Below are 12224 nucleotides of genomic sequence, written 5' to 3' on the forward strand. Positions count from 1 at the left end.
CACGCATCAACGGCCTGTAAGCCCCCACCAGTCTGCGCCATCTGCAACCTCACAGACCACGGACAAGCTACAGAAGCTGACTGCGAACTGACCGTAGTGAGGCTGAGCAAATGATGTGCTGAGCAAGTCAAAGACTGCTTGGGTAGCACACAGTACACGGACTCAAGGGTTTTGCGTGACAAGTTGGCGCAATCATCGACCGCGAACAGTTCGATATCGTCCAACCGCAACCAAGCCTTCTGTCATCGCACCGCTCTCCCCTTGCTCTATTATTTTATATATCTCGGCAAAACCTTGTACGGCCGCCACATGCGTAGATCCTACCGGGGCCCAATAAAGACCGCCGCGGACGGCGAGGCGGCTGAGAAGTAAGTGTACACAGGGGTGCAGCCCACGTCATGGAAATGCCAGTATACGTTCGTAGATTCTAGTCCAGGAGCGCCAGCTCAAAGTGAGGAGACCTGAGGACCCTCACGACTGCACTGGATATGGGGAAGCTGCACCTGCCGAACCCGGATCTGAAAGACGGCCCCAATATGCATATTGTACTCCGCATATTGTACGAGGTGATCCTCACGTGATTGACAAGCATCAGAAGCGGAAGGGACTCGAGATTGCCGTCTATACTGTGACCGGTTAGGCTGGACCAGGGTGACCGCAGCGAGAAAAGCGCTTGCACTGGGCACTTGGGCAGTGAGAGAAGTACCTCTAGTGGGTCTCGAGAGTCAAGAAGACAATCCCTGCCGCCAAGACTGGGCGAGTGTCATGCAGCCTGTCAATGCCACAGCGGTCAGGTTGAGGATGTGGATGAGGATGCAGGCGCGAGAAACGAATAGGATGCGGCCAATTCTCGAGTTCGTGTTGGGAGAAAAAGAAAGCTCGAAAGTTAAATATTCGAGGTATTCGGATGCGGGCAGTCGGGGTCCTCCACGGGGTCCTCCACGGCCTGGGTAGTGTGAAATGACCTAGCGACGCGACGAGCAAGAAGCTGGATCAGGCCACGACCTTAGCCTCCCCGCCCCCGGCTTCGTTGGGGGCGGAGTTCAAGGCCGGCCATGGCCAATGCCGTGAACCGAGTCACTGAGTCGCTGAATCGGTAGAGAAATCCATGTGTAGTTTCCGCCTCAGATAAACTGGATTTTGTATAGGATGGACCCCGACGGCACCCCGACGGCACCCCGACGGTGCGTCAAAATGCTCGAATTCGAGTGTGATGGAATCTGTACATGAACTCCAGCTGAGCTACTCACCCCACAGCTCTAAGCCCGCAGTGCATAAGGCAGCAAAGTATCGATGCGGGCATCAAGTGACTGCACGTACAGGGAACAGCCCGGAGCCTCATGGCAGGGAGGCAAGGCAAACTCTACGCGGTGATTCCCATTAATTCCCGTTGCCATTAGTTCCCATTGCGGAGCTGGGTCTGGCCTTCCAGGCAGCGGCGTCGCACGCTCCTTCCTAGACCGCTCGGAGTCCGCAGGACAGACCGAGAAGCCCGGGCCCAATCTCCGGGAGATAGTGTGCACAGATACTGCGACAAGCAACACCCAAAAGATAGAGGAAAAAAAAGAATTCAAGCAGAGGAAAGGACAGAGGACGGTCTGTCAGGTGGTGACTAATCTGCCTGCACTCGCTGCGCTCCTGCACTCCTGCATTGCTAGCCATGACTAAAAAGTACTGGTAGGCGTAGTCTTCCGAGATGGTGCATATGGACTATGGAAGAGTGATAGATGGATCGGTGATTGAGTGATGATCTGCTGGTGCTAGGCCACTGTGCGGATGATAGCGTGACCGGAAAATGGAACCCCGGCCAATTCACAGCCAACCAGAGACACATGGCAAATTAGCATGGCGCCATTGAGATGTCTGGGGAGTGGGGCGGAACCGCACTTGCTGTTCGCCCTCCCGCCGTCCAGTCTACTTGTGACTACTTGAGTACACTTATACGATTAGTAAGGACTACGACTGCAAATACCCAAATACCCAACTACCAAATACCCAACTACGGAGTACTGCTAGGCGGACTGCTAGTTGTACTACTAGTAATCGATCGACTCTGTCTACTGCATAGACAACAGCTTCGATATCTGGCACGCAGACTGTCCAGATCCAGCCAGCGGTTAATCCGCTGCTGTACTCGTTAGCGAAACCTCATGACTGCGATGATTCCAGGGGCACTCTTCTGTTTGGATTCCTATCAAACATGAGCTCTGTCTGCACCCGAGCCAATTTTTATGGGGAGTAGGCCGCATTTCGCCCGTAGGCTATAATGGGCTGCTGTCACGGTCGCAGGTACGAGTCAGTAGACTGGATTAAACTCTATCGATCAATCCAATACATCATCGCAACTCCATCTCCAATTCTAGGATCGAGGTGCTGAATCTCAACCAGTCAAGCCAGTCAAGCCAGTCAAGCCGGTCTGGGCGTTTGTGGTGGAGAACTGTAGTCTGTGCTAGGACGGTAGGGTGATCGCCATCCGCGCAGAGCTCCACAGATTTTCACATTCCACAATTTTCTCCGCTGTGACAGGGCCTGGAGGCTAGGAGCAGTCGCGAACGGGGAAACACTCCGCCTACACCTTTTGGGCACATTTCAAAGATCATCTTGTGGATTGTCTTGCGGATTCTCTCGTGGATTTTCTCGTGGATTTTCTCGTGGATTTCTCGTGGATTCTCTCGTGGATTCTCTCGTGGAAAATCTTGTGGAAACACTATGGACCCAAGCTGGACGATGCTCAAGCAAGAACGTGGACGTGGATGCAGGTCGGGTTGAAAATGCCCAAGGTTGCTGCCGTCGGGAGTCTGGGGTGCCCCGCTGCCGGGCTGTCAGTCCTGCCGGTGACCCAGGAGACTGCTTCAGTAGACCGCTGACCGGCTGTACCAGGTATTCCGGCGGTGCTCGGTACGGTAGATATTGATGCATACTCAGGAGCCAGGAGTCAAGAATTGACGGCCAAAACAGAGGCCGATCGTCTGTTTTTTGTCCTCACTCGCCCGACTCAGGGACTCGTCTGCCCAGGCCAGTCCTAATCCTGCTCTAGTCTCTTGGACAGAAGAGATATACTGGCTGTTTAATGCAAAATTGATTCTGATCCCCTCCCCACCCCCACTAGCGTCGATGAAATTCGTCTGAGAGTCGTGATAGGTCCTGCGCCTGTTATGGCCAGGCCCTTTCTGGGCCTCCTGATCATATCGCAAGCAGGCCTGGCGCGGACAGGGCCCACAGCGCCAGAGCCAGCGCCAGAGTCACTGGCCCAGTGGCCCAAGTACCCAGAGTCGCCCCGCGGCAGAATGTCGCCAAATTAAGCTGTCACAGCCTCTCCGGGGATTATATTATTATTAGGTACTTATTGACAACCCTGTTTCCTGACCTCATGCGAGCCGTCCACCTAAATTAAGACCGAAAGGAGTACAAGTTACGGTTAGGGGCATCAGCAGTGCCGGATTTGGCAGCCTGAGGGGTTCGTCCGCCCTAGAGTTCTAGAAACATAGGTGGATGCTGCGGTCTGAACGATATTGAGTAGATTTGGTACAAAGAAGAGCCCTGACAGGGTCAATCTGGGAAACGGCTGGTGAAACTGAGCTTCATTGTAGAGGCACGATCTAGGAAGATGTCCAGACAGTTAACGTCCCAACGGCCCAATCACAAAAAAGGAGCAAAAAGGACGGCAGGACAAAAATGAAAGAGGTGAAAAAAGAGAGAAAATAAATTCCCAAAGGATGAGGTACAAAAAAGAAAAGAGGCTTTCCCCATTATTCCCAGCAGTCTGATAACGACTAACTGGACTGGGACAAAGACCATCAACGCCAGCCATCGCAACCATCAGAATTGGTCCCAAGCTGTTGGTTCTCACTAGAGCAGCGTTGTAGCCAGATTAGCGTGTCCCTGGTTGCTGCTCACAGAAGGACGAACGCCGCAGGTCTGCACTGCAGTCTTAAAGCAGCTAGATATCCACCTCTTTACCTCTCTTCCATCGACCGTCCACCACGATCCAACACAATCGTGAACACATCGCACACCCTTCCTCCTCCGCGTTTTCATAAGGCACCACTAGCCCGCTCCAGTCTTCTCCTGTCTCTCCGCTCTGATTACCTTCATTGCTGCTCCTGCTCGCGTTCTCCTTTACCTCTCTCAACGACACTTCTCCATCCTTGATCCATCAACATCGTCGTCCTCCTCGTCCTCCACAAACATACACCACCGCTCCCTCCCCTCCTTTCCATTCAACTTGCCACATCCATAATCTACCCGCTCTTCACATCCGCTTCTTCAATCCAGACAGCGTTGATGCAAGGTCTCTGGTTCCATCTGTCTGAGGTCTGAGTCTGTTGTCTTAGCTATCAGTCGACAGAAGACTGCTGCTGTTTCACTTGGTTTCCGCTCTGGTCGGAATCTCCGCTCTCAATCCGTCATAAGGGGCTTTGGGGCTTCATCTCTCATCCGCTTCCTCTGTGTCTAGTCGTCGACAGACCCGGCCTTCCAGCTCTACCAGTCCGGTCCGGAGCAACGTTTATTCTACCGTCAGAGTTGGCCCAGGAAGAAGAGTATTTCTATCTCTTCGGTGGCAATCACAACGCCAGCCAATTTACTGCGTCACAAAAACATGCAGCGGCGATTGATCGAAAACCACCCGCCTTCTCCTCCTCAGTCCACCGACGGCGACTTCGCCTCTGACGCTTCTCAATTCGGTGATATGTATCCGTTGTACGGCACTCCAGAGCCCTATGCAGGCGCCGGGCAAGGCCATGATGAGTCTTTTAACGAGCAGAGCTCGGTGACAATTGTGAGTGCTTGGGCAGCAAGGATCTCCTATATGCTCTATAATGAACTAACGCGCCTCGTAGAACATGCGATATGCCCCGACGGCTGAATATCCTCAAAATGCATCCTTGCATCACCCGGTAAGGACTTGGCCCTTCTCACCTACCGCCGAATATTCAAGGCAGGAGCTAAGACAAGCACAGGTGCTGCACAACGGAGCTAGGTTCAGTACGCCACCGGCCGATGACGGGTTTGCTTCCGGGAGTCTTGATTCGGCACCATCTGCCAGGTGGCCGTCACCCGCACGGAGACAACACGCCTCACGGGCACGGGTGTTAAGGTCTCCCAGACAGCGACGTAGGGCAAAGAACCGCAGCAGTACAGATTCAAGTTTCGTCCTGACGGAACCCCTGAGTGTTTTGACCAAAGACATGACGCATGTCCCCCTCAAAGATATGGAGAGCCATGTAAACAGACCAATTGAGGAACGCCTTGCAGATACAGCCAAGAACGACGGGAAAATCCCTAGGCCCATGAATTCCTTCATGCTCTACCGCTCGGCATACGCTAATCGGGTTAAAGAGTATTTCAGACAGCAAAACCACCAAGTTGTTTCCTCAGCATCAGGCGCCAGTTGGAACAAGGAAACACCAGAGATCCGGGCAAAGTATGAGCGATTAGCAGTGATTGAGAAGAGGAACCACCTGAAGGCATATCCCGGGTACAAATTCACTCCGGCCAAAGACAAGAAGAAACGTTCCACCTTCGACGATAGCCATTCCTTCAGCGGCGAGTTCACGCCTGAGGGCAGTCCAGCACAGCGGAATATCAGTCGGAACAGTACGTTCAGCACCCCTGAGATTGGCAGTGGGTGGAATGGCGGGCACCCAACACCTCCTGACATGGGCGACCATGGCCTGCCGACGGACGGTTACTTCCCATCTTTGTGGCCCACAAGCCATCCCGCCAGACAACCAGTGGGAATGATGCTCACATCCGACCCTTCGCACTTCATGCAGCCAGCCTCCAACCCGGAAGAGATACACTATGCTCCGTCGACAATGCTGGCTGGTCTGCCCGGAGCAGCCCACCATGACCTCCTCCAGCCTCAAGGCGGCCAAGTCGACCCTGCATTGCTGAACTACCCCGGTAGCACAATACACCCCGAGGGTGGTTCTCAAGTCTACGGCCATCCCCACTACCAGATGTGGCAGGAGGGCAATAACAATGTTTATGCTCCTTTCGAGGCTTCCATGGAGCCCAGCCCAGACTCTTACGCTGGCGCACCGTCCATACAACCAGGTATAGATGGCCATGAAATATGGGACTCAAGCCAACGGGCGACTCTCGAGCCCGCTGGCGGTGACTTCGATAACTGGCTCAACCAACCCGCTGGGTATTGATACGCTTCGTCTTCTCCTGACAAATTGACGGACCTATTGGAGAATTCTTTTCCTCCATTTCTTCCCTTCCATCTGTCTCTAAGAATAATCAACTCACGGCAAGTTCTCGACAATGAATCTCGCATAACGGTTGTTTGGGTGTGCCTGTTCCCCGTCCGAAGACATTGTTGGTGTTTCAATTTCTTTCTCAAGGTAATATATCTTCCTATCAGTTGTTTGGTTAACTCTTCCCGGTGTTTGCATTCGGGTGGTGGTCTGTTTTCCTTGCCATTTGGGGGCTAGTTTCCGGGGATTTTCAATAGAGGTATATCGGTTTAGGGCATGGTAGATCAACCCTCATTTAGACTATAAACCTGTTCTAAAGGCTCTCGTGTTTCCTCCAAACGTGAATTTCCTAAAAGCCACATCGATAAGCAGGTCGAGGTATGGAATATGCGAACTTTCGACGACTAATTGAATAATCAGAAATCTAGATGGTACATGGCAGGAGTCTAAGCATGTCAATATATCGTCAGAAATGGCCAGAAACACTCAATTATCAAGCAATCTAAATATTTGCCGAGAGGGGGGACAGAAAGAATCTAGGGAATTGATGAGCGTAGAGGTAGTTGCGATGTCCAGTGCTGCGAAAATCTACCAGCATCACGTGGATTATTTAGTGCACCGTGACCGCGATAAGGTCGAGATAAAGAGATCCATCAACCACGCGCACATTTACAACCACCGAATATTCTATCTAGACCGCAACCATATACCGCTACGAGATACTCGCCTCCTCAGATAACTCCCGACCTCACTTGCCCTCATTCCTCCTGTCCGCGTACGAAACGCGGACTACACGCTTTGAACACGACCGATCGTCCGGTCGCACAAGATGTACGGAGAATTAGGCAATAAACTGGTATGCCAACAACCTTCGCGGCCGGAAGGAAACCAGGAAACGTCAAAATTCCATATGCTCACTTCATTCTAGGTTCAACACGCCAAACGCACCCAGTCCCTCGCCCACCTTCCACCGTACCAAACCGAGCTTGTCCGTACCGTCGCACGCGAAGTCCGCGACCTGGACCGCGACCTCGCCCACCTCCTGGCCCCATTTGAAGGTTCCTTCAACCCATCTCAAGAACCCGCCGTCGCGTGTGCCCTGCTAGTCGACCATCTCTGCATCCGGCGCAACAAGCGCTGCCTCCTAGCCTATCACCGCGTGCGCACAGAGAAACTCGAAGAGCTATGTTGGAAGGGAATTGATGTTCTAGAGCACCAGCAGGCGACTGCGGCGGGAGACGATGGAGGACAAATGGGAGGTCAGAACTCAGAGAGCACAGGCGCGCAGGGTACTAGTGGGAACGAGAGCTCGCTGAGCCCCGAAGAGGAAGAGTATTTCCGGGAGTACAGCGACATGCTAGCTACATACAAGGGGCAGTGGACGGATATCGATCTTACGGGGAGCTTGGAGCCACCGAAGGATCTGTTTATTGACGTGAGGGTTCTAAAGGATGCGGGAGAGATCCAAACGGAGTATGGGTATGTTCTCCAGCGCTTGCATGATGTCTTGCGTTCGGCTTTGTTTTTTCCGCGTCGGCAAGATGTGTCGCTAACCTGTCTCGCTGCAGGGTCATCAACCTAACGAAGAACAGCCAGCTTTATGTGCGACATGGCGATGTGGAACGGCTCATTGCGCAGGGGTTTCTGGAACAGCTGAGTTGATGGCCTTTGACGCAGCGCAATGCTTACGACGCTTTGTTGGAGTTGGGAGTGATTTTTGTGATACCCTTGTTCTTAACCTGTAGTATTGTGCAGTAGTTAATACAGTAGTTAATAGACTGCTACCGTGAACGATATTTAGCATATCCTTTTGTTTGATAGCCGTTTTACATAAAAGAGTACGACGAGTTTGGGTTCGGGTTAACTATCGGTTTCTATGACTAATCTGGGCGGAGAGCTTGGCTGCTCAAAATACCAGTCAGTGGAGGTGTCAAAATGCAGCACGAGCAGGTCAGACGTTAATTTCCGCACTACTGTGGCTCAGATCGGCTGATCTCCGACGAGCTTGTCGTCTGTAATAGATACTACACATTGTAGACACCGGCAGTTATCGTTCGTATCTCGCATTGAAGTCAAGCAGGTTGTCGCTTGATTTTATGCATTATGGTTTCCAGCTCCGACTCAAAAACGACGGACAGGCACCAAGTGGGCCCACCCGAATCCAGAACCCTCCCCAGATAAGACTTTTTAGTCAATTCGCCGATAACAGCCTGCAAAAGCGCAAACCCACCAAAGCTTGGGACCGCCCATACTATTTTGCCAGACTCTGAGTCTCGCTTTGCCAACCACCGCTCAGCTCTTCCATCTAACCACCCTGATCAGTCTCCCGTCTCATGTCGTCGTCTGCACATCCCCGGCGTTGCGAATTGCATCCATCGCCATAAGTCTTGCGTCATCCCCCCAGCTGCCGCTTGAGTGGATTCGGAACCCAACTACTACCGCAATTGAAGCCTGGATTGCGAATCAACACCCCTCACCCCTTCTATTCGTGCCTAGACAGCTATGGGCGTTCTGGGGCGCCGGCAGCGCGCAGACTCGCAAGCCTCCCACCCTCCACCAATATCAAATGACAATGTTGCTCCCGACACAATCGATACCCTCACTGGGCCTAGTTGCTTTACTCGCGTTCCGGAGCCGGAACCCCAAGTACCTGGAGGGACAGGGACGAGTTACAGGACACCGAGCCGGTCATTTTATCACCGCTCTTTTCATAATGCTTCCGGTACGCGCTTATTGAGAACCTCTGGTCATGTTTGGTAGCTAGCCGTTACTGACCGAGCCTAGACCCGGCTCACTACTCCTCTCACGGGCTTCGAGAACAGACTGCGGAGCTGGCTTCCCTTGCTTTGACCCGGGAACCGAGGGCTCTACCACAAGCTATGGAGATATTTCGACCTGTGGATGGATCCGCCGAGTCGGTTGCGCCGTTGTCGCTGTCAGGGCCAGATAGGACGCAGGAGATGGGACATACGCCGACGGTCCATTCTGGGGGCTCGTCGGTTTTGACGGCTCTGATCCGTGATCCGTCCTCGAGTGTCAGCAGAGAAGGCCAAGAGAGAACCGGGGACCGAAACGAGGAGGGTGAGCGTGCCCATGCAGTTGGGCCGTCTGCTCCGGGCAATGCCGATGAAGAAGAGGACACGAGCACGGAGTGGACATCTTTGCTGGCCAAGACGCCTTCGAGACCATCTAGGAACTACGGGGGAGCGGGTGACGTTGAGAGTCAAGTGTATGCTCCAAAGGAGACTCAAAGGACTCTTCCGAGTGCTCTTACGACAGTATCGACGTGCTTCCAGGTACTTGCTCATCCGAAATCGTGGGATCGCCGAACGGTATGGAGGCAAGGCGTTGTCCGTCCGTTCAGTCTGCTGCCCTCGGTATTTCTTGGTCTACTCCTTAACATCCTGGATGCTCTCTCATACGGGATGATCCTCTTTCCGTTGGGCGAGCCGATCTTCTCTCATCTAGGATCAGATGGTATATCGATGTTCTACGTGAGTACGATCATTGCTCAGCTTGTCTTCTCCTGCGGGGGCTCGATATTTCGCGGGGGAATAGGAAGCGAGATGATTGAGGTCGTCCCATTCTTCCACCAGATGGCGTTTACAATACTAAACCGCGTTGGGCAAGATAATCCGAAATCGGTGATAGCCACCACGATCCTAGCATTCTCGGTCAGCTCCGTCCTTACAGGCCTGGTATTTTTCCTCATGGGGACGTGCAAGATAGGCTCGCTTATTGGGTTCTTCCCCCGGCATATCCTTATCGGATGCATTGGGGGTGTAGGCTTCTTCCTTATTCTGACTGGTCTCGAAGTCTCAGCTCGATTGCCTGGGTCTTTTGAGTTTGATATACCTACCATGCAGAAGCTTTTTAACCTGGCTGCACTGGCCCTCTGGGTAACGCCGCTGTTGCTCGCGATTGGTCTTCTTGTCCTCAAGCGTTTCGTCAGATCTAACTATCTAGTTGGTGCTTATTTCATTGTCGTCGCCTTATGTTTCTATATCGTCAAGTTCATTGCGCATATTCCCATGGATTCTTTGCGAAACAGCGGCTGGGTGTTTGATGCCCCCTCATCATCAAATCCCTGGTACCACTTTTATACCCTCTATGGTAAGTCGACTGCCACTGCTAAGTCCGATCCTGTCTGACTAGTTTAGACTTCTCAGCTGTCCACTGGCCCGCGTTTGTCGACACCATCCCAGCAATGTTTGCGCTCACATTTTTCGGAATTCTGCATGTTCCAATCAACGTGCCGGCGCTGGGGATCTCCACCGGCGAAGATAACCTGAATGTCGATAGGGAGTTGATAGCTCACGGTGTGACAAATGCTCTTTCAGGGTTTGCCGGTAGTATCCAGGTAATATCGCCGTCAAATTTCTGAGGGTCTTAGCCTAACATGTTCCAGAATTACCTCGTATATACCAACAGCTTGCTTTTCATCGACAGTGGTGGAAACTCCCGCTTAGCTGGCGTTATGCTTGCAGGAGCTACTGCGGGAATTATGCTGGTTGGACCTGTGATAGTGGGGTTCATCCCTGTAATGGTCGTAGGGGCTTTGATTTTCCTACTGGGGATTGAATTGATGGAAGAGGCGCTGGTCGATACATGGGGGAAGTTACATCGACACGAGTATTTGACGGTGAGTTAGAGTCCGCAGTTTATGTGGTTCCAGCTGATTTTCTAGGTTGTCATTATTGTTGCGACTATGGGCGTTTGGGATTTCGTTGCGGGTATTTTGGTAGGCATTATTCTGGCGTGTTTGAGCTTCGTTGTTCAAACATCGCGCAAATCTGCCATTCGTGCCACGTACTCGGGCAAAGTTGCTGGGTCCACAGTTCGTCGGCCCCCGATCCAACAGCGATATCTGAAAGAGGCTGGGCAGCAGACCTTGATCCTCAAGCTCGGTGGTTATCTCTTTTTCGGAACGATTGTGGATGTGGAGAACACGATGCGAGGACTGATTGAAGATGAAGCATTCAGTAGACTTCCAATCAGGTTCATCATATTGGACCTTTGTCGGGTATATGGCGTTGACTTCTCAGCGGCGGAGGCGTTTACGCGTATCAATCGAATCCTGAAGAAGAGGAACGTGCGGATGATGATCTCCGGGCTCGATGTGGGGGGCGATGTCGGAAAGAGCCTCCAGAATGTGGGACTGTTCGAGCCAGAGCTCACTGTGCGGATATTCGAGGACTTGAATTCGGCCCTGGAGTACTGCGAGAATGAGTACCTCAATGTCTTTTACAGCCATCGAGAAGCATTGCTGAGGAGGAAGGCCGCTCCTCAGAACCTCGAGGTTCCAGCAATCCAGCACCGTTCTCAGTCAGCCGAGGGCTTTGTAGGCTCCCCACGCCATCAATATCTCCAGCGCGCAGCCACAACGACACTCAGCGAAGACGAAAGCGCGATCCTGCCCCCAGCAGCATGGTCGGCGATGCGCCAACCCCTCCCTCTCCTCCTTCAGACCTTCCAAGGCCTAACCTCGCGCAACGAAGATTTCTGGTTCGCTGCGTGCCCATACTTCGTCCGCACGACCTACGCAATGGGTACAACCCTATTTCGAGAAGGCGACGTCCCCAACGCATTCTATCTTCTCGAGTCTGGAATGCTGCGCGCAGAGTACGATCTCCCGCAGGGCCGATACTTTGAGCTCATTGTCGCCGGACGGCCGTGCGGCGAGCTGCCATTCTTCAGCGAGACGCGGCGGACGGCGACGGTGAAGGCAGAGCAGGATTGCGTGACGTGGAGCCTTGATGCAGAGAATTGGAAGGCCCTGAAAGAGGAGGAGCCGGATATCGCGCGCGAGTTGCTGACGGTCAGTCTAAAGCTGACGACGGAGCGGATGGATAGTATTACTTCGTGAGTCCTTCCCACCACCACCAATTCCGTTCGATCGAGCTCAGCTGACCTAGCTATTAGTTATGTTCTTACGACGGCCGCATGACGTGATGACTTTGGGTGGTTGTGGTAATTTTTGGTTTAGCCGCTGCTGTTGGTGGGTGGCATGTCTTGGTG

The 12224-nt window shown here is 52.8% G+C and overlaps 4 protein-coding genes across 4 annotated transcripts, besides 1 other annotated feature; all 4 read left to right on the plus strand.

The window, feature by feature from the left end:
• Window positions 1-12224: part of a sequence feature (contig 1.61 483..865047(-1)) that runs on past both edges of the window.
• On the plus strand, window positions 310-836 carry ANIA_11408 (uncharacterized protein; the record flags this gene model as incomplete). Its single annotated transcript, XM_050611469.1, has 2 exons — window positions 310-368; window positions 641-836. 2 exons carry the CDS (start codon window positions 310-312, stop codon window positions 834-836), a joined length of 255 nt encoding a protein of 84 aa, XP_050467497.1.
• Window positions 4601-6161, plus strand: ANIA_03667 (HMG-box domain-containing protein; the record flags this gene model as incomplete). Its single annotated transcript, XM_656179.1, has 2 exons — window positions 4601-4780; window positions 4842-6161. 2 exons carry the CDS (start codon window positions 4601-4603, stop codon window positions 6159-6161), a joined length of 1500 nt encoding a protein of 499 aa, XP_661271.1.
• On the plus strand, window positions 7036-7868 carry ANIA_03666 (DNA replication protein PSF1; the record flags this gene model as incomplete). Its single annotated transcript, XM_656178.1, has 3 exons — window positions 7036-7062; window positions 7135-7685; window positions 7775-7868. 3 exons carry the CDS (start codon window positions 7036-7038, stop codon window positions 7866-7868), a joined length of 672 nt encoding a protein of 223 aa, XP_661270.1.
• On the plus strand, window positions 8709-12072 carry ANIA_03665 (sulfate transporter family protein; the record flags this gene model as incomplete). Its single annotated transcript, XM_050611470.1, has 5 exons — window positions 8709-8928; window positions 8991-10319; window positions 10367-10566; window positions 10615-10848; window positions 10894-12072. 5 exons carry the CDS (start codon window positions 8709-8711, stop codon window positions 12070-12072), a joined length of 3162 nt encoding a protein of 1053 aa, XP_050467498.1.

This window comes from Aspergillus nidulans, chromosome II (genome assembly GCF_000011425.1).
Source record: "Aspergillus nidulans FGSC A4 chromosome II".
Classification (NCBI taxonomy): Eukaryota; Fungi; Ascomycota; class Eurotiomycetes; order Eurotiales; family Aspergillaceae; genus Aspergillus; species Aspergillus nidulans.